This window comes from Conger conger, chromosome 9 (genome assembly GCF_963514075.1).
Source record: "Conger conger chromosome 9, fConCon1.1, whole genome shotgun sequence".
Classification (NCBI taxonomy): Eukaryota; Metazoa; Chordata; class Actinopteri; order Anguilliformes; family Congridae; genus Conger; species Conger conger.
The window spans coordinates 32,067,193-32,088,678 of NC_083768.1; the positions used below are offsets into that span (position 1 = coordinate 32,067,193).

The window sequence follows — 21,486 nt, forward strand, 5'->3', positions numbered from 1 at the left end:
ATGCATTGGAGGGCCTTGGAAAATGAGGGTTTCTTTTTATTTTATGGTATTGGCAATATTGAAAAAGAAAATGGGTGGTTTTATGTAGATGTGGGTACAACCAACCTTAAATAGAATGTGTATTGGCAAAAGGAAAAGAAAACTAATAAGACTGGATGCCTAGATTTAGTGTCCGGTATATAAAGCATTCAATATAGTTCTTTACTCCAGTTGCTGAATGAATGCATATTCAGCCTGTCTGATTTGATTGGTCATTCTGAAGAGTCCACAGTAGAGAATCACTCTGTTTTGTTGTTAGTAGAGATGAAGTCCTTCCCTCATACTTTTTGTCCAGCTGGAGGCTCACACTGAGAGCCTGGTGTGGCGAGGGGGGTTCAGGGTGGTGGGGTTCAGGGTGGGCCTTGCCTCTTGGTTCGTCACATCATTCTGTAGGAGAACCTCCTGAGGAACTCGATCACTGCTGTTAGGGTGCATCTACAGAATGAGGCACTATTGGCTGGTGGCCTCTGTAATTAGAAGCAGTGATTTGCTGGGAGCAGGAATCACCTATAGATATCAACCAGCTGCAACTTAAAAGCCCTCTGTTTCTCTGCAGAAGCAGGATTGGGCAGCCATCCATGTCACTTCTCACTTTTGCCCACACTGATCAGTTCCTCTTGGTTGGGGTCTCAACCAGTCATCTTAGAAATATCTCCCATCTGTGTTATGCTATTTTACCTGTTGTTTTCTCACTGTTCATCCAAACAATATAGTTTTGCCCCCTCCCCCACCCCTCCTTATTCCATGCATACATTTCCCATCATGCTGTTCTGTTCAAGGATACAAGGCAGTTTTTCCTATTGCAAGCCTTTCCTGCAATGTAATTGTGTAGGTCTGGGTTTTCCGCTGTGCTGTGCTCTGAAGCACAACACAATTTAACACTCCATTTTGGTCTGCAAGTCTGTTTTTCTTTCTTATCTATGGTTGTCCACTGCCATATCACCCTGTGTAACATCTCTGCAAGCAGAAATTATTTCCGTGAAAATACAATTGTGCTTTTCAAAAGCTTCCATCACCTGACGCGACGTGATCTTCACTTTACCACCTGTTCCATTCGCTCTTTTACTCCTGCAATTCCACTCAATTCATCATGTTTTTCTTTCACCCTCTTCTTCAGCTTTTTTAGATTGTGTTTACAGTAATACAATGATGTACACTTTTGGATGAAAATGGCTGCTAGCATTTTATTGTACTTTGACTGCATCATAATAAGACATTTTCATTGAACCTCCAAACAAAAGTTTTCCCTGGGATTAGTTATTCAGATGCAACCCCGTAACTGAATGTGTCTAACCCTTTACCCTTCAGTGGTGAGAAGTGGGGAGTATTACTTGTTTGAATCAGACAGTGAGGAAGAAGAGGAAGAGGAGGAGAAGAAAGATGAGGAAGGTCCAAAGAAATCTGCATTTCAGGTGAGTCTAAACACAAGATGGCTGACCCTGGCCACAGTGGCCTTTTTAGATTTCAACTGTTTAGTATTGAATTGCAAAAAATCATGTGTACATAATTTATAATATTTGTTGCCGCCGGAATATTCTCTTTTTTCGCTCTGGGTGTATAAGCAATTAGACGTAAATGTTATCGTTCGTAAATTATGTGTATAATTATGTATATACCGTGTCACAAGTGATGTTCGCATTTGTTCGTATTTGTTTCGATTTTTCCCAGACTGAGCATATGTTCTAGCACAGCCTTTGAGGCTTATTTTGTCCACAGTAAATCTCAATAAACTTGTTTTTCTGCATAACACCACTCATTAACACCTTTATATGGCTGTTTGTTGGAACCTTCTCTGAAGCAGGACTGTACTAACTCTTTCTCACTCACACTTTGTTCTTCTTTATAGCGAGCAATTGGAAAATTTGCCTCCGCTCTCTTGGCTTTGCCCAAGTCTGTCGTTAAGCTGCCAAAAACTATCCTTCAGTATGTTATCAGAATAGCAAAGGTACAACCTCAGGCTAAAAACTTCCCTGTCTTGTCTTGTGTGATTTCCCCTTGTGTGATGGTCCCGCATCACCCCAAACTGCAACTTTATTTCCTTGAAGTCAATGTGGAGAAAGCAAGCCGATTGGCTTGAGATCCTTTGTCAGCGTACACAGATATTGGAAATGGAAATGCAGTTGTTTTCCTCACCTGTTTTAAAGTGTGTCCTTTCTGTGCATGAGCAGAAGCCTGTCTTAAGCCTGACCACCAGGAATGCATCTGCTGCTCTTCCTCTGTCATCATTTGTGTTTTGGACCCAGTTGTTCCCTTGGAGGTGTTTTGCTCCATTATATATGTATATTTATTTAGTGTAAACCAAACTGTCAAAATGGAACTACTGTGTTTGGATCCATTAACAAGAACTGTTTCATGAAACGTTGGTCAAAACGTTTTGATGAAGTGTCAATGGAGCAAAGCGCGTGCCAAACATGGTCGCCCTCGCTGTGGTTCAGCTCCATCCTGTCAGACCTGAACTGGGTCCCTTCAGCAGAACTGCCTCTGCAGATGTGAGCTTCACTGGTGTTCTTTCTCCTCAGTTTTTGTACCACGCCTGGATCACAAACCCAAAGACTGCCCTGAAAGAGCGCGGCAAAGGCAAACGCAAGTTCTGGAAGAGGTACACTGGAGGGTACTCGAAGAGGAAAGACAGGAAGGAAGGTAGGATCACTGTGGGTGTTGCCTCTCCATAGCAGGGAAACAGGAATCAATGTACTGCAGTTCCTCCTGACTTCATGACTTCAAAGTGTTCTCATCTCTGATGAAAAACCTTTAAAATTTACTGCACCTCTGTGCAGTATGTTAATAATGCAGGCAGACATGGTCAAGAGGTTCAGCTGTTGTTCAGACCAAATGTCAGAATGGGGAAGAAATGTGATTTTAGTGACCATGGATTGATTATTGGTGCCAGACAGGGTGGTTTGAGTATCTCAGAAACTGGGATTTTCACACACAACAGCCTCTAGAGTTTGCAGAGTGGTGCAAAAAACTGAAAACATCCAGTGAGCAGCAATTCTGTGGGCAGAAACATTATTAATGAAAGAGGTCAGAGGAGAAGGACCAGACTGGTTGAAGCTGACAGGAAGGTGTCAGTAATGCAAATAACCATGCATTTCAACAGTGTATACAGAAGAGCATCTATGAACACACAATGAATCAAATCTGGATAGGCTACAGCAGCAGAAGACCAATAAGTCTAATAAATAACTAATAAGGTGCTCAGTGAGTGTATATTTTTATTTATATTTTTTAGCTTGTTGCTTTTCCCAAAGGCCTGCACATTTTGAATGTTTGAGTGTATTTCAGTCTCCGTTGGACTCAGCTAGTCAGCATGTTAGCCATGTGCTCGTGTGCATTACGAGCCTACCTTAACGACCCGCTGATGTCTGTTGGAAGCTGCACTAAGACCGCCTGGTCCCCAATGCGGTAAAGGCCTTGATCCCTCAGAGCACAGCGGTCTTTGATTGACAGCTCTGGAGGTGGACGCGGTCAATCAGTCCATCAGAAAGGGGAGAAATGGCTCAAGGCTAACCTCACCGCAAAGCTGGGTGCTTTAAGGTTGATGTGAGGGATTGTCATGCTGAGTGGACAGTACTTTAAAACCTCCGTTGTGACACTGAATCATTTATGAATGTGAGTGTGTTACATATTTAAGTGTGGTTAGACCACAGGGCCTGTGCTGTCCCTCTAGATTCTGCTGGTGGTTAGGGATTACAGTTACAGGTGACCAGGGCCAGTCCCACCGCTCTAGGTTCTGCTGGTGGTTAGGGATTACAGTTACAGGTGACCAGGACCTTTGCTGTCCCTCTAGTTTCTGCTGTTGGTTAGGGATTACAGGTGACCAGAGCCTGTCCCATTGCTCTAGGTTCTGCTGGTGGTTAGGGATTACAGTTACAGGTGACCAGGACCTGTCCCTCCAGGATCTGCTGCTCTCCGAGCACGTAGACAAGGAGTTTAAGTACTTTACGGACAGATTGTTATATCCTTCGTAAAGGTTTTTGTATTATTGTGTGTCATAACGGAAAAACTGTAATTTAACATGCTGTTATAGGGTTTGTTGTTAGTAGTAGAATGACCCTTCTTGTGTGTGTGTGTACACTTTATTTGCATACTGTAATCCTTCACAGATCATGTGGCTATAGAGGTGGGGGAGCAGGAAGATGAAGAGGGCTCGGAGGACGGAAAGAAATCGAATGAACCAGGTTTGGAGTTGGCCTGTATCTATTCTTAAAGTGCACTTTCAGTGTCCGGTGCTAATATTTGTATTTTGAGTGCCATTATACCGTATAACACTAATACTTCTACTTTGAATTCAGTTATAGTGTACTGCACTAATTTCTATTATGAGTGCACATACAGTGCACAGCACAAGTTTTTCTACTCTAATTGCACTTAGAATACAGCACTATTATGGTGAAGTTTTACATCCTTGTAAGTGCACAAATATTTGTATTCTGAAATGTTCTAATATGTGTGTTGCAGTGTGCTTTGACAGAAGTGATAGAGTGGTTAAAAGCTACTTTAATGAGTGCACCATTTGTCATTAATGGCTCTCTTTGGGGTTACCAGTGGTGCATTAATTGATTTCAGTTTTGGCAACTGGAATTTGTTTAATTTCATTCAGTACTCTAGTGGAAATATGGAATATATAAATAAATAAAAAACGACCAAAAATGGATGGAAATTGCTGCATATGGCAACCGTTAATATTTATACATCATTAATTGTGCACAAATAGGTCTCTTTTTAATGCACCGGTAGTTATTACAATTTTAAATGTTCTGCACCGTGTTTACGGTTGAGCTTTACGGAAGTAGCACACAGGGTCAGCCCAGGTCATGGACACAAAGGCGTTTGGTTACCCAGTGACTCTGTGCTCTGTGCTTCCTCACAGACAACATCATCAAGCGGGTCTTCAACATCATTAAGTTCACCTGGGTCCTGTTCCTGACCACGCTGGAGAGCCTGACCGTCTGGCTGAACTCCATGTGCCGTGAACACATCGACATCTCCACCGTGCTGCGCATTGAGCGCTGCATGCTCACCCGCGAGGTCAAAAAGGTACGCTGAAGGGATGTGGGGGACAATGCCATGCAGGGCCCCGTCCAAGATTCAAACATGTAGCCCTCGCAGTTACCCAGTTCCAAACCAATACATTACATTACATTAATGGCATTTGGCAGACGCTTTTATCCAAAAATCCAACTTGCAGTTGATTTAGACTAAGCAGGAGACAGTCCTCCCCTGGAGCAATGCAGGGTTAAGGACCTTGCTCAAGGGCCCAACGGCTGTGCGGGTCTTATCGTGGCTACACTGGGGATCGAACCACGGACCTTGCGGGTCCCAGCCACATACATTAACCACTACGCTACAGGCCGCCCTTCAAACCAGTATTGTTCTTGCATTCCGGTTTTGAACTTAGGGACGGACTGTATTTTACCTCACTATCGCAGTCTGTCAGAGAAGAGGATGGGTCTGCTGCATGTAGTGTAATGAGTGGTGCTGGTGACTTCCCAGGGAAAGAGGGCCTCAGATTCATGCATTCTCTGCCTCAGGGTAACGTGCCCTCGCGGGAGAGCATCCAGGTCTATTACCAGAAGCAGCTGCGACTGAACCTGTCCAGGGAATCGGGGCTGGACCGGCTGGACGAGGAAGACTCCACGTCCGGCTCCCATAGGGCCCGGCACAGACGGGCCGGGTACAGGATGGAGAGCCAGGACTCCATGGCCTCTCGGGACAGCATGTCCAGGTGTGCTCACCTGCAGCTCCCTGGCAGCACTGAAGGCCCTGTGCAGGACTGGTGTTCAGGCTTCTGCAGGGATATACGCTGTGTCCCTTTGTTCGTGCCTCGGTCAATCAAAAACTAATTCATATTTGAAACCGATGGAGAGAATTGGTCATATGTCACATACATGAATTTTGCCACTATGCCTTTAGGGTATTGTTTTATTAGGTTCATAATGCAGTTTGTTGCACTTCTTTCACAATATTAGTAGATATTATTATGTCCGTGCTTTGTTTACTCAGCTGGCATGCGCTGGTTTCTGTGCCATAAATGCTTGGCAGTGGAGGGCTTCTTTATTGCAGGGTGGGAGGCCAGCAGAGTGTCATAACAGCATCCACTGACTCTGCTATAACTCTAATCTTCCATCTGCTTCCCGTTTTAACAATCTGTCTATTTCATTCATAATGCCCATGCATTCTCTTAGATATTCAGTTAGTATTCAGTAATACAGGATATGAAACCTGCGTCCACACAAATGAACTATTTCCATTTATTCACCATTTGATTCCTTATACTCAAATTGCATAGTTCAATTTGAATTATTATACACAAATCATATATTATGATATGTGAAATATTATATTAATATATTTCCATTCAAATGATCATGCTCAAATCATAAAATTCTATCTGAATTCAAGTTCAGTCTTTACCAAGATGAACCGTTATGAAGAAAATAATGCTCAGAGGTACATCTCTTGTGCCCTGTGCATTATTCCCTTTGGGTAGTCATCATGTACTCACACCACTGTCCATCTCTGTCCATCTCTCACTGCATCTAACTGTGTGCTGACGGCAGCAACTACACAGAAGCCACCATGCTGTTCTCCCGTCAGTCCACACTGGACGACCTGGACGGGATGTCTGAGAGCATTCCCAAAACCAGCGAGCGCGCCCGGCCCAAACTGCGCAAGATGTACAGCCTGGACATGTCCACTGCCTCCACCGACAGCGGCAGCAGCGCTGTGTCCAGGTGCCTGGCACTGCCATTAACACCGTCTCTCAACCCTCACCTCCATAACCCTGTCACCTCCATAACCTGGCACTGCACTCTCTTCCCATTAACACCGTCTCTCAACCCTCACCTCCATGACCTGGCACTGCCCTCTCTTCCCATTAACACCGTCTCTCCATCCTCACCTCCATGACCTGCCACTGCACTCTCTTCCCATTAACACCGTCTCTCAATCCTCACCTCCACAACCTGGCATTGCACTCTCTTCCCATTAACACCGTCTCTCCATCCTGTCACCTCCACAACCCTGTCACCTCCACAACCTGGCACTGCACTCTCTTCCCTTTAACACCGTCTCTCAATCCTGTCACCTCCACAACCCTGTCACCTCCACAACCTGGCACTGCACTCTCTTCCCTTTAACACCGTCTCTCAATCCTGTCACCTCCACAACCCTGTCACCTCCACAACCTGGCACTGCACTCTCTTCCCATTAACCCCGTCTCTCAATCCTCACCTCCACAACCTGGCATTGCTCTCTCTTCCCATTAACACCGTCTCTCAATCCTGTCACCTCCATAACCATGTCACCTCCAAAACCCAGTCACCTCCATGACCCAGTCATCTCCAAAACCCAGTCACCTCCATGACCCAGTCACCTCCATGACCCAGTCACCTCCATAACCCAGTCTCCTCCATAACCCAGTCTCCTCCAAAACCCAGTCACCTCCAAAACCCAGTCATCTCCAAAACCCAGTCACCTCCATGACCCAATCACCTCCAAAACCCAGTCACCTCCATGACCCAGTCATCTCCATAACCCAGTCACCTCCAAAACCCAGTCTCCTCCAAAACCCAGTGGTTCCATTATCAGGACAGTCACTTCCAAAACCCAGTCTCCTCCAAAACTCAGTCACCTCCATAACCCAGTCTCCTCCAAAACTCAGTCACCTGCATAACCCAGTCACCTCCAAAACCCAGTCACCTCCAAAACCCAGTCGCCTCCATAACCCAGTCATCTCCATAACCCTTATTGCCCCATATCTCCATACCTTCCATCACCCCATTACTCATCATTTCACCACCTCCCACCATTCTACTGCTCTATCACCCCTATACTCTGGTGCCTCCTTGCCTAATCTGCTGTGTCTCTGAGTGGAAATGTCATTTAACCCTCCTGCTCTCTTTTTCCCAACTGCTTTTTACTCTAAGGTGACACAAAGCATGAATTTGAAACTCTTAATTAGAAAAAGAAAACAAGAAGCCATGTTGCCAAAGTGCACAATACACATACGTGTCTGTCTCAAATCCCCCCCACCACCACTATACACAAAAAAATATCCTTTTAAATGTGTTGATTTTCACCCTGCAAATGTATGTCCTGGGTCAGATGCTCTACACACCGTAAGTGACATAGTTAAGGAGGAGGAGGCAGTATCTCCATGCTGTACAAAAAGGGTTATGATTTCACCTTTATTTTACATTTCCAAATTTCTACTTAACTGTACCTTAATTTTAAATATTTAACTATGTGTGTCAGTTGAAGCAGATTCAGGATGGGATGGAATTGTTTAGTGTTTAAGCTGTGAAACACTGCCTCCTAGTGAGCAGCTATGGTGCTGCTACTTTATGAACCCTGTTTTCTGTACAGTTACAGTATGCAGTATGGCAGCGGGAATGAAACAGAACTGTTTTTATTGATGTTTTTGGACAGTGATAATTGTAAATCTGATTTCTACATGGTTAAGGCTTTCACTTATAGGGAAATTTAACAAAGTCAATTATATGATATGGCTATGTTTAACATACGGTATGTCATGAATTCTGAATAAGCACACAGCAACCAACTGCAACATTCTCTAGATCTACATCAACATGCTCTAAATCAGGTATCAGCTTACAGTGTCAGTTAGATCTTATCTAACATACATGTTCTGAGAATTATAGGGAACATGGCCTCCATTTCCTCCCTGGTATGGCAGGGGAGGAAGATTATGGAAGGGCCAAGTTTATCCATCTGGACTAAACATATGAGAGATAAAACAGTGATGCACACAAACCCACATACACGTACGTAAATATATCTCCTATCAGATAAAACAACTACTTTTTGCCCTTGGGAAGCTTGGTGCCTGGAGAGCTAGGGGTCCCAGTGGAAAGCCTGCAAATTGAATGCAGTCCACACTTTAGTCAAAATAAAGGTATTCTCCATCCTTCAGTGTAGAAGAAATATTTCAGCTTTTGTGATGGCAGGATATTAAACATCAAAATGTATGTTCATCTGATGGCCTATCAAAAAAGCTGGTAACCATAATTTAAACTAGTCACAGTTATTGAGCATCAGCCATACCTTGGTAGAGGATTGAACTAGGATCTCTTTCACTTTTGCCTGAAATAACTGAAAGGTTTAATCGGGGAAGACGGGAGGATGCTGGGTGCTATAACTGCGGGAAACTGACAGGGGGCACTACTGCTCTTCCCACACAGCGAGGCCACACAGTCCATCATGCTGTACTCCCGTCAGGGCACCACCGACACCATCGAGGAGGTGGAGGACGAGCAGGACCAGGAGGTGCACGCGCCCCACTCCCCCAGAGAAAGGGCAGAGGAAATGACAGATGAGGGAGAATGGAGAGACGGGGCAGAGGAAACGACAGATGAGGGAGAATGGAGAGAAAGGACAGAGGAAACGACAGATGAGGGAAGATGGAGAGAAAGGGTGGATGAAACGACAGATGAGCGAGAATGGAGAGAAAGGACAGAGGAAATGACAGATAAGGGTGGATGGAGTGAAAGGGTGGATGAAACGACAGATGAGGGAGGATGGAAAGAAAGGACAGAGGAAACAACAGATGAGGGCGGATGGAGAGAAAGGGTAGATGAAATGACAGATGAGGGAGGATGGAGAGACAGGGCGGAGGAAACAACAGCTGAGGGCGGATTGAGAGAAAGGACAGATGAAATGGCAGATGAGGGAGAATGGAGAGAAAGGGCAGATGAAACGGCAGATGAGGACAGATGGAGAGAAAGGGTGGATGAAACAGCGGATGAGGGAGAATGGAGAGAAAGGGTGGATGAAACGGCAGATGAGGACAGATGGAGAGACAGGGAGGAGGGCTGTGTGTCTGAGTCGGAGGCTGAGGTGTTGGTGCAGACAGCGGAGGATAGCTTCCAGGGCAGGGATGGGGACGGCAAGGCAGATGATGCTGGACCGGACCCGGTTGGGTGCGTGGTTCAGCTCACTCCGGATACGGATGGGGCAGCCTCCTACCCCACGGACGGCGAGGTCCCGCCCTCCTACAGCAAGGCCGTCAGCTTCGACCGCCTCTCCACCAGCTCCGGCGGCCTGTCCGTCAGCTCCGACACAGACGATGAGAAGCGGCTGATGATCATGACCCCCGACAGCCGGTCGGACGGTTTGGACGAGCCCCTGCTGCCGTCCATAGCCCTGGAGCTGACCGCCAGCGAACTGCTGCTCAACAAGTGAGCCACTGACACGGCGAAATACAGCATAATTACACACAGATATATCCCTGTTTAAAGCCACTGACCCTTCAAATTACACATGGATATATCCCTGTTCAAAGCCACTGACACAGCAAATTATAACATAATTACACACAGATATATCCCTGTTTAAAGCAACTGACCCAGCAAATTACACACAGATATATCCCTGCTTAAAGCCACTGACACGGCAAATTATAGCATAATTACACACGGATATATCCCTGTTTAAAGCCACTGACCCAGAAAATTACACACGGATATATCCCTGCTTAAAGCCACTGACATGGCAAATTATAGCATAATTACACACGGATATATCCCTGTTTAAAGCCACTGACACGGCAAATTATAGCATAATTACACATGGCTATATCCCTGTTTAAACCACTGACACTGCAAATTACAGCATATTTACACAGATATATCCTTGTTTAAAGCCACTGACACTACAAATTATGTCCTTTATTAACGGCCCCTCAGCCTTCTCCCCTCTGCACCTCCTCACCCTGCCTTACATCCTCCTCTGTCTCCCCGCAGGATGTTCTATGACGAGGAGCTAGAGGACTCTGAGAAGTTCTTCAACTCCCAGCCTCAGCTTATGCAGCTCTGCTATGCCATCTACAACATGCTGGTGGCCCGTTCCGAGATGGTCTGCTACCTGGTCATCATCCTCAACCACATGATCTCTGCCTCCCTGGCAACCCTAATCCTGCCTGTGCTCATCTTCCTGTGGGCTATGCTGTCAGTGCCTCGGCCCAGCAAGCGCTTCTGGATGACCGCTATCGTCTACACAGAGGTACTGTGGTGCACCTAGCAGCAATGCCCAACAAGTCCCCAAACCTCTATAGTCACCATATCTGAACCCAGTTTAGCATTTAAGGAATACTGTGGAATGATTTCAATAGTATTGTGTACCTCTTAGTATAATAGGATTTATATCCAGAATCAGTGTTTAACACCAAACTCAGTGTTTAACTACAGATTCAGTGTTAAACTCCAGAATAAGTGTTTAACTCAAGCCTCAGTGTTTAGCTGTAGACTTAGTGTTTGTGCTTCTTTGTTTACAGGTTACCATTGTCATCAAATACTTTTTCCAGTTCAGCTTCTTCCCGTTCAACAAGAACCTTGAGATAAGTCAGGCCAAGCCGTACCATCCCCCCAACATCATCGGGGTGGAGAAGAAGGATGGCTACGTGCTCTATGACCTCCTGCAGCTCCTCGCCCTGTTCTTCCACAGATCCATCCTCAAGGTGCCTACCTACAAGCATAAACACAGTCAGGCTCCTTGCTTTTACACAGTAACCATATGACTGCTTGGAACTCTCAGGCCTTTTTGGTTTTCTTTTATTTTCGCCTTACTTGCGATGCACTTGAAGGGCCTTTTCAATGTGTACCAAGATGATTCAAACCCATGCTCTTGGAGCCATTGAACACAGAGTGGTCTCATCTTATAAATGTATAGATGTCCAATCAATTCATTAAGTTAATTCAGTTCATTTCTTTAAACTGCTTCTGTGTTTGGCTGCAAGAGAATGACTTCTCAAAATGTGTTCCTCTTCCCTGCTCCCTCTGACCGGCAGTGCCATGGGCTGTGGGACGAGGAGGCCCCCAGCGAGGAGCAGAAGGACGGGCTGCACAAGGACGAATCGGAGGACGAGGCGCAGGCGCTCATACCGTCGCCAGACGGGAGGGGCTCTGTCCACTCGCTCAAGTCCATCAACCTGGCAACCTCGCTGGAGTCGGTGCAGGTGTGCGTGCCCGAGCACCGTACGTACCAGAGGCGCAAGAGCTCCGGAACCAACTCCCACATCACCCGGCGCTCATCCCGCTCCATCAGAGGTGAGCTTGGGATGGGGTCACTGGGAGCTCCAATGGTTACGCTATCATAAAAAACTGTCTATTCTCAGGCTGAACAAAAGGGGAGGTGTTCGGTCATTTGCATCATCGAGTGAGAGAATGAGACCGGGTCTAACAGAATAAGGACAGGATGTTGGCGCGTATATGATTGGCCAGCCGCTGAGCAGTTGCACCCGTTATCACGGTTTCTACAGACAGCACGAGCACAAGGACAAGCAGCAGGAGGGGCAGCATACCGAGCATCCACCGGAAGACTCGCAAGGAGCTCCTCCTGGAAAAGCTGAAGGAGCAGCTGATCAAAGCCAAAGCCTTCATTATCAAGAAGTGAGTGTCCAGTGAAGGCCAGTAGCTCCACTGCGATGTATATACATTTCTACATTTCTAATTCTAATGCCAGTGCCTCAGGACTGGGCTTCACATGCTAAAGGCTGTCGCTAATTCAGGTGATTCTGCGATGTAGCTCCACTAAAACACTGGGGTACATTAGGGAAGGTACCCCATGATCTGACTGACTGTGCCAATGGTGATTCTTGGCAGGAGTAATTCCAGTTTCCTATTCAGTCACACGTGTGCTTCTTTCCAGAACCCTGGAGATCTACCACCCCATCCGTCAGTTCTTCTACAACCTGATTCACCCCGAGTACAGTGCTGTAACAGACGTCTATGTTCTGATGTTCCTTGCCGACACGGTCGACTTCATCATCACTGTATTCGGCTTTTGGGCTTTCGGGGTATCTTGGAACTCTTTTTTTTGTTCCATTTCTCAGTGTGCATGCTTCACCCAATCATGTTGACTTTTTATTAGGCAAAAATGTTTATGGATTGCTGGCAAATAAAGAAAAGCGTAACTAAAACTAGCTTCTCAGATACACTCAGTGAGCACTTTATTAGGTAGACCGGTACGCCAGCTTGGTAATGCAAATATTTCATCAGTCAATCATGTGGCAGCAGCTAAATGCATAAAAGCATGCAGACATGATCAAGCTGTTTTTCAGACCAAATGTCAGAATGAGGAAGAAATGTGATCTAAGTAACTTTGACCGTGGAATGATTGTTGGTGCCAGACAGGGTGGTTTGAGTGTCTCAGAAACTGATGATCTCCTGGAATTTTCACGCACAACAGTCTCTAGAGTTTGCTGAGAATGATGCGAAAAACATGCAACACATCAACCCTCTTAAGTGGATAGGCTGCAGCAGCAGAAGACTGCTGAAAAAAATAAGTCTAATAAATACCCAATAAAGTGCTCCGTGAGTGTATATTTCAGCTTTAGGAAACATGATAGACAATGTTTGAAAGAAAAACAGCCATATCCTATTTTCCTTTCCTTCAAACAGAAAAATTCAGGGTCCGCTGACATCACTAGCTCCCTGTCAGAGGACCAGGTGCCAGGGCCTTTTCTGGTCATGGTTCTGATCCAGTTCGGCACTATGGTTGTGGACCGGGCCTTATACCTCAGGAAGACCGTTTTGGGGAAGGTCATTTTTCAGGTCATCCTTGTCTTTGGAATCCATTTCTGGATGTTCTTCATCCTGCCAGGAGTCACAGAGAGGTACTAACACTGTACCTACCTATGACATGAGCCATTGGCCTGAATAGAATTACAATAAAATATAATTTTATTCATTTAGAACAATAGGCAGCCCTGTCAAATTACAACTAGACAACAAGGAATTCTACCAACTGCAGCTATAGAATAAAAAAAAGTATATATATATATATATCATCTTCTTATAGCATATTAAATATTGAATTATGTGATAATTGTGATTAAGATATTCCTGTACTAGGCAAATAATACATGAAGAAATCAATGGTCTTGCTGATGCCTCCAGACATCCTGATATTGTGTGGCTTCACCTGTGTCCATGTCTTTGCCTCAAGGCGTTTCAATCAGAACAGGGTGGCCCAGATCTGGTACTTTGTGAAATGCATTTACTTCGGACTGTCGGCCTATCAGATCCGCTGCGGCTACCCCACCCGTGTGCTCGGCAACTTCCTCACAAAGAGCTACAACTACGTAAATCTCTTCCTCTTCCAAGGGTGAGTGCGCTTAGGAGACTTTTCTGTACTACTGTAGCGAGATAGCAGTTTGGGGTGGTGATTCGGGGTGTTTAAGTCTAGCCTTGCATCATATAGTCAGTAGGGATATATACAGTGCAGTCTGTAAGTATTTGGACAGTGGTACAGTTTCTGATCTTTTGCCTCTGTACTCCAGCACATTAGATTTGAGATTAACCGTTTACCATTAATTGCAGGGTATTGACATCCATATCAATGTATCATGTTGATCCGTGTAGGAATTACGTCCCTTTTCATATATAGTCCCACCAAAAGTAATTTGACAGTTGGCTTCTTAGCTGTTTCTGTTTAGTCAGGTGTACTCAATCGCTTCTTTAGTGCAGGTATAATAAAGCTTTCAGTATCTAGTCTTGATTCTAGGCTTTTGATTGCCTTTGGAGTCTGTTATTGGCATTTGTCAACATGAGGACCAGAGTGCAAGGGTGGTATATGGGCATGCTTGTACATAGTTTGCAAATTGGACATTCGAGTGGGATTCGAGATTGGAGTTGCTGCATTATGGACTCTGACTGTGCACCACACTCTTCAGGTTCCGCATGGTGCCCTTCCTGACAGAGCTGCGAGCGGTGATGGACTGGGTGTGGACCGACACTACGCTCAGCCTCTCCAGCTGGATCTGTGTGGAGGACATCTATGCCCACATCTTCATCCTCAAGTGCTGGAGAGAATCAGAGAAGGTGAGGATTACTGCCATAGTGTTGTATACAGCAGAATTATTTTCTCCAGAGGTTACAAAGCACCTTTTAAAAAAAAATATTTTAAAAAAACTGCTTGCCAAAAACTTCATGATTTTGCATTACAGTACAATTCTCATCTAGCACTCTGAACTTTGTCATCAGAAGTAAGGCCTTGCCTTTTAGCAGCACTGTTTTTGTGTGTTTTTCACACCCATTCTGCTGTGGGAGTTTTTTTTATCATCTGCAGAATGAAAAAATACATTTCTGAGTGGATTTGTCAGGAACCAAGAGCAGAATCAGGGGTTATGAGAAAAATGGCAGGTTTAATGAAGTAGACAGATGGGGCAGACAGAGCGTAATCCAATGATCATGCAAAGTTCAAAAACCGGGTAGTGAGTCAAAACAGGGCAGAGTTACTGGAACGTGATCCAATAAGCAGTGTCCAAAGACCCAGGCAGGAGTCATAAAACAGAAATACAGAAATCCAAAACAGAGTGTAACAGAACAGAACAGAATATCCAGGCACGGAGAAGAGGAGACTAGAACCGGGGTAGGGAACACAAGGGCAGAACTCGGCTCTGGATTTGGGAGTAGACAATTGCACTTAATGGATGTAGTGATAGAAGAGAACAGGTGCGAACACTTTGCGGAATTAACGCCAACTTTAATATGTCATATAATAATATTTAACACCCGAATAGTGAATCATGCAGACAGGGAAGTGACTTGGGCTCAAACAACAAAAAGATACAGACATTGCAGGGTTGAGTGCAATTAATAATTAATGTAAATGGAAAACAGACATGAATATGAAAAATAATAAAGTTACAGAAACACAGAACCTGACAGAATTATCATGTAGTCTGTTAATGTGAATTCCATTAATTATTTGCAAACAGGGCTCCCCAGTGAATGAGAACTTGATCTCAGTGGGACTCTCCCTGCCAAAATAAATAATACAAATAAACTGCTTCAATATTTGTCTGGAATAAATGAGCTCATTTTGATCGTGTAAAGCAGTGACCAGTTCAAATGTAGCCGTCAAAATGGCAAGCCTCTCGATCCGGAAATGTAATTTCCTGCCTAAATCCATTATGCATGTAAAGCAGTTCACTGAAGTGCCCTTTTCAGGCCAAGAGGCCAAGAGGCCAAAAGCAGTCACAGTAATGTAGTACTGTAAATGTAGGTGCTTATTGCACTGACAAATGGCTTTAATTTAATAACCTAATGCATGGACCACATTGAGCCCTTAGTTTTGTTATGTCTCATGAGTAATGGCGGCGGTAAATGCAGCGGTCAGTGCCTGTGGGTTTGGTAGTAAAACACGTGGCTTTTCTGTGCGGTGGTGGTCCCTCAGCGTTATCCTCAGCCTCGTGGGCAGAAGAAGAAGAAGGTGGTGAAGTACGGGATGGGGGGCATGATCGTGATGCTGCTCATCTGCATCGTCTGGTTCCCCCTGCTCTTCATGTCTCTGGTCAAATCTGTGGCCGGGGTGGTCAACCAGCCCCTCGACGTTTCGGTCACCATTACCCTGGGTGGCTTACAGGTAATGTGGGTCTTAAATTTGGGTCAGTCACCAGTCGGAACTCAGGGACAGCATTTGATTGTACAGAAGCATTAATGTCTAATGACTAATAGATGGCATTTAGTGACCGTAGCAAATGCAATACTTAATGCAGCATTAACAAATGTGTTTGATGGTTTGTGTTGTGTAATTATGATGGGAATTATTGATGTTGCTTCCTGACAAAATTTCTATTGTATTTTTGTAGCCCATTTTTACCATGAGCGCCCAACAGAATCACCTGCTTACAGTGGACAGTGCAAAGTTCAAAACCTTCAAGAACAAATTCGAGGGTGTACGTACCGGCCACCAAATTCTTTTTTCTGGGAATCTCCAGGCTAGCATAAGCACATTTTTTCTTCATATGTAATTGTCATTTAAAATGACAGATAATGTATAGCAGCACTGCAGCGTAATAATCACTGGTCTTACCTGAGGTTTGAAAATGATAAGTTTGCGGATGCTGCTGGCATTAGTTACTGTATGTGTATAAGGGCCCTTTGCTACCCGAATGCAGGAGGCTTTGCAGTTCCTGGACAAGTACACCCACGATGACCTCACCATCGCTGTCCTGGAGGGCAGCTCCAGCTCCCTGTGGACCATTAGCCCCCCCAGCATGCTGAACCTGAAGAAGGATCTGATCAATACCAACGTCACTGTCACCATCTCCTGGATTATCCAGAGGTATAGCAGAGCACAGCAAAGCCCATCACAGCTGCTACACAGCACAGCATAGTACAGCTCAGCTGCTGCCCAGCATGGTGGTGCTCAACCAGGTCCACTCCAGCCCGAATAGAGCCATCAAAGAGCCCATGATCTCATAACCTTCACAAAAACATTATCCTGGCATGTACTTTGCAAACACCAATGCAGATTGATGACATATGCAGTCTCTTTGCTTACATACCATACTCAATTACCATCTTTTTTTAGCCCTGTCTGAGGTAATACGCAGCTAACCAAAAGACGACAGCCTAATCTAACCTTTCAAAGCAGTTTACATGGAAATGATTACTTCTTTATTTGTAGTTGTTCTTGAGCTGTTTTTACATTTATAACAGAAATGTGTGGAATTGCACGTTTGCATCACATTATAAAATTTAGACTACACATTTCAGAAATGTCCCTTGTGTTGCTTGTTGCATTGTTGTACACGTTCCCTGCGTAAAGCATATAACAGGCCATTGTCTGCAGTTGTCTGTCACTGATGTCTTATGGGCCTTTGTGTTGTCAGGAGTGACTTTGTTGTTGTTGTCGTTGTTTGAACAGGAAACTGAGTTTAGGAGCCAAATCTGAATATGCATCACAAAAATACACCATCCAGCTTGATTTTGCAGTACGGGATCAGATCAAGAGTATGTTAAATGGAACAAGGAATACGTTTGTGTGAGTACTGTGTGGCAGAGGGTGGGCATGCTCTAGTATTATCAGACTATTTCTGCCCTGTAAGCTTGAAAAATGAAAAAAATAATATTGAATGTTTTTTTCCAAAACAATGTCCTTAAGTGGACTTTTTTTAAAAGGGTCCTAAGGTCATCTTTTTCTTGCCTGGACAGGGTTATACCAAAGCTCTTTCCACGCTACATTCGAGCTCGCAGTGACTCAGATGCCAGCCCTGTCAAACAAATGTACATTAAAGGTAGCGCATATCTCCACAATCACAGTGTGATTTCACCCTATCTAACAGCTGTACCCCTTAAGATAATGTATACACTGCACACTCACAGCATGTGTGAATTAAAAATGGTTTGAAAGGCCCAAGTTTATCCTGAGGAGGGAGACACAAACTGGCATTACTTAGAATGGGGGTCATCATATGTGTGTGTGTGTGTGTATGTCCGGGCTTGTGCATGTTTGTGTGCAATGGTGTTTGTATACACTAGTTTCAATGGCCCTGTGCCCTGCATTTCAGATAAAAAGCTGACGGCTGAGGCTGAGAACCTCCGACTGACCTTGCACAGAGCCGACAACAGCTCAGGCGATACCCAGTTATGGTGGATCGTCGATCAAGAAAATTCAGGGCAAATCTCCCTTCCAAACATGAAACAGGATAGAGGGAAGGAGAAACTGGAGCTCTATGTGTTCAACGATAAAGTCAGTCCGCCGAGTTTGGGCTTCTTGGCGGGATATGGGTGAGTTCCTCTTTGGCCCCTCATTCCAGTTCAGTTGGCTCTTTTTTGGTAATTTCTTGATAATATTTTCATAATAACCCCTAGGATGGAGTTTCTGCATGTAATACCTTTATCTGTACACATTCAATATGAAACCAGACATCCTGTAAATGCAGGCGAGGTGGTGTACTGTTTATGCTTGGAGTACTTTCCCAGCCTCGGCATGTACTTTAGTTTATTCCACTGAAATCCTCCCTCCCTCTGGTCAGAAAAGATTTGACAACAAATAGTAAAAGGAGGAAGGTGAGTGTGTATGTCTGTGCCCTCAGTCACATTGACTACAAGGTCATCAAACTGGTCATCTTGGCACTCCTAGTTAAGCCTCCTTTCCCTCTTAGCTGATGTTACTACAAGCGTGCAGTCAAGTAACAGCATGCAAAGGTGATTAATGGTGTCCTCCCCCAGGATCATGGGCCTGTACGCCTCCGTGGTGCTGGTGATCGGGAAGTTCGTGCGCGAGTTCTTCAGTGGTATCTCCCACACCATCATGTTCGAGGAGCTGCCCTGCGTGGACCGCATCCTCAAGCTCTGCACCGACATCTTCCTGGTGCGGGAGACGGGCGAGCTAGACCTGGAGGAGGACCTGTACGCCAAGCTCATCTTCCTGTACCGCTCCCCAGAGACCATGATCAAATGGACCAGGGAGAAGGACGAGTGAGACCCAAGGCTCAAACCCCCGGCTGAAGAGTAGGTCAGTAATAGAGAAAAGCACAATCCTCCGAGCAGCAGCTGCTGTCTGAGCGGAATGGACCTTGCAGTGGCCAGACGAGCTCCCGCCCGCACATTCCCACTGCCCCGTACAACTGACTGATCAGCAACGTAGCTGGCCTGCAGTGTCCGCTGCAGCCGTTTCCTTCAGCATTACCCTGAAGAATTTACAGCCGTCAGTCCACTTAAGGTTAAAGGTCTTCTCAGCCATGGACGAACACCAGGACTTCATGCTGGACAGGGATTCCCCAGATTCTGGCCTTTTCAGATTAGAATGAGTATGATCCCTGCAAGGTAAAATGAATGGTCCTAAAAGGCAGTCTGTTATTTGAAAGAACAGGTATTTCTGCAGTCAAATCACGAGAAAGCAAAAGTGCAGCAGCTGACAGAATGACACAACCCACTTTTTAAAGATTGTTTTTCCTTTTCATAAATCCTCAAAATGGTTTTATGAGCAAAAGAAATGGCCTTTGAGACACGACAATCTTTACTTGCCTTACTTTCAACAGTAAATTGAACATGTTCAACAGTAAATTGAACATGCAAACAAGATCTCTTGCTCAGGAAAATACACCATCTCACCAGGACTCTTCACTTCCATTTAGTTTGTTGGACCACATAAGCGTTTGCTGATTTGGACATTCAGTAAGTATTACAGTAAGTAAGTATTACAGCAGCTAGGATGAACCAGGATGGCAGAATGAATATTTTTCAGGATCAACATGAGTGAGGATGTAGGTATTTATAGTCGTTCACTGTTGGACAGGACATCTCTTGCGATTTAAGAGAAGTGTGCAGTCTAAGGAAGGACTACATAACGCTGTAGGCTACTGCACTAAAACATACTGGGATTTCCAAAAACATTTCAAGTTCATTTCAGACTTTGAAGCCAACAATTTAAATAAATTTACTCTTCAAGTGGTCACCCCTTTAGCATAAATCCAACAGAAGGAACCTATACATCAGAATACATTGTTGCATGAAAGAGAATTAAATTAAATATTGCTATGAAGAATTTTCATTCCATGTACATATGTTTTTTTCTGGAAAAGAAATGTGAATATCTCTGACTGTGTATCTGTATGTAGGATATGTGGTTTAGTCATGGTCCAATGGCCTGAAAATAAAGCACATGTTGGAAATTAATGTGGAGTAGTTTTTTTTTTTCCTTTTTAAGCATCCAGTTAGTTCTAGCAGTGTGAAGCATTTTATAAAGTGTTAAAAGCTACAGTTAGCTGTTGCTTTGCAACCTGCTATCAAAAGTAGATGGTTCTGATTTTGCTAGTAGAGAAGGCTTTGGTAGGCTTAACTAGCAACTCAAGCTTTCATCCAGTCAGATTAGCCTGATAGTTTTCAGGCACATTGAGATTTAAATCTAGATTAATTCAAACAGGTTTAGCCAGTATAAAAGCATATGCAATTGAATCAAACCAAAACAAACCTTGTTGGATTAATCCAGCACCGCATCTCTAAATCTGCTTCGCAGGCCTTTGCCAATGCAACACAGGAAGTAAATTTCCAAACTACGGTATGTATGAGTTTTACCAGTCGATTGACAGCTTGGATTGCATCCGATTGATTGGCCGGGAGAAAATGTTTTCACACCAATTGTGTTTGTGTTACACTGCTGAAGCTTTAAAATCCTTAAATCATCTTTAAATGCATCAAAATACCTATTAGCACCAAATAGTTAATACAATAAGTATGTCTTCAACATTTAATTCATTATAAATAATTAAATTGTATGTAGTACAATTGGAATTGCCTTTACTTTAGATTCATGGTATTATTCCTACAATGTTGCATAAATTAAGTGTAATGACATTCAAGTTCAATCATTTTTCAAATTCTTTATATTTAATAATGTCACTAACTTCTTTGTCACTAGCTCTGACACCACTATTTTAAGGCCACACATATTCCCGTTTCTTGAAGTTTTCAGTTTATATCAGCATAAGTTACTGAATCCTGCTGTTAGGTTCAGCTAACTAGCTCAACAATACCATCTCAAAGCTAAAAACTTGAATTTTTTTATTTATTTATTGATTATAACCTCCATGTTTAGCTGTCATGAATTAATTTGTATACCAAAACTCCAACTCCAAGAGACATGCAGGACAACTATGCATCTACCACAATCTGCCACAAAATGTTCAAATGC

General features: G+C 44.3%; 1 protein-coding gene across 1 annotated transcript in view; it reads left to right on the forward strand.

The window, feature by feature from the left end:
* The window catches only part of LOC133137162 (piezo-type mechanosensitive ion channel component 2-like), a 79,276-nt gene extending 58,886 nt beyond the window's left edge, over positions 1-20,390 (forward strand). Inside the window, exons 32-53 of the mRNA XM_061255242.1 lie at positions 1,348-1,451; positions 2,559-2,679; positions 4,146-4,220; positions 4,913-5,079; positions 5,574-5,767; positions 6,603-6,776; positions 9,246-10,241; positions 10,806-11,064; positions 11,336-11,518; positions 11,849-12,107; positions 12,320-12,449; positions 12,709-12,856; positions 13,461-13,675; positions 14,008-14,166; positions 14,735-14,882; positions 16,240-16,428; positions 16,655-16,741; positions 16,964-17,130; positions 17,716-17,832; positions 18,003-18,085; positions 18,359-18,578; positions 19,023-20,390. Coding sequence (XP_061111226.1) covers positions 1,348-1,451; positions 2,559-2,679; positions 4,146-4,220; positions 4,913-5,079; positions 5,574-5,767; positions 6,603-6,776; positions 9,246-10,241; positions 10,806-11,064; positions 11,336-11,518; positions 11,849-12,107; positions 12,320-12,449; positions 12,709-12,856; positions 13,461-13,675; positions 14,008-14,166; positions 14,735-14,882; positions 16,240-16,428; positions 16,655-16,741; positions 16,964-17,130; positions 17,716-17,832; positions 18,003-18,085; positions 18,359-18,578; positions 19,023-19,275 — 4,448 coding nt within the window. The 3' untranslated portion in view covers positions 19,276-20,390. The remainder of the gene's footprint in view (positions 1-1,347; positions 1,452-2,558; positions 2,680-4,145; positions 4,221-4,912; positions 5,080-5,573; positions 5,768-6,602; positions 6,777-9,245; positions 10,242-10,805; positions 11,065-11,335; positions 11,519-11,848; positions 12,108-12,319; positions 12,450-12,708; positions 12,857-13,460; positions 13,676-14,007; positions 14,167-14,734; positions 14,883-16,239; positions 16,429-16,654; positions 16,742-16,963; positions 17,131-17,715; positions 17,833-18,002; positions 18,086-18,358; positions 18,579-19,022) is intronic.
* Positions 20,391-21,486: the final 1,096 nt, after the last annotated feature.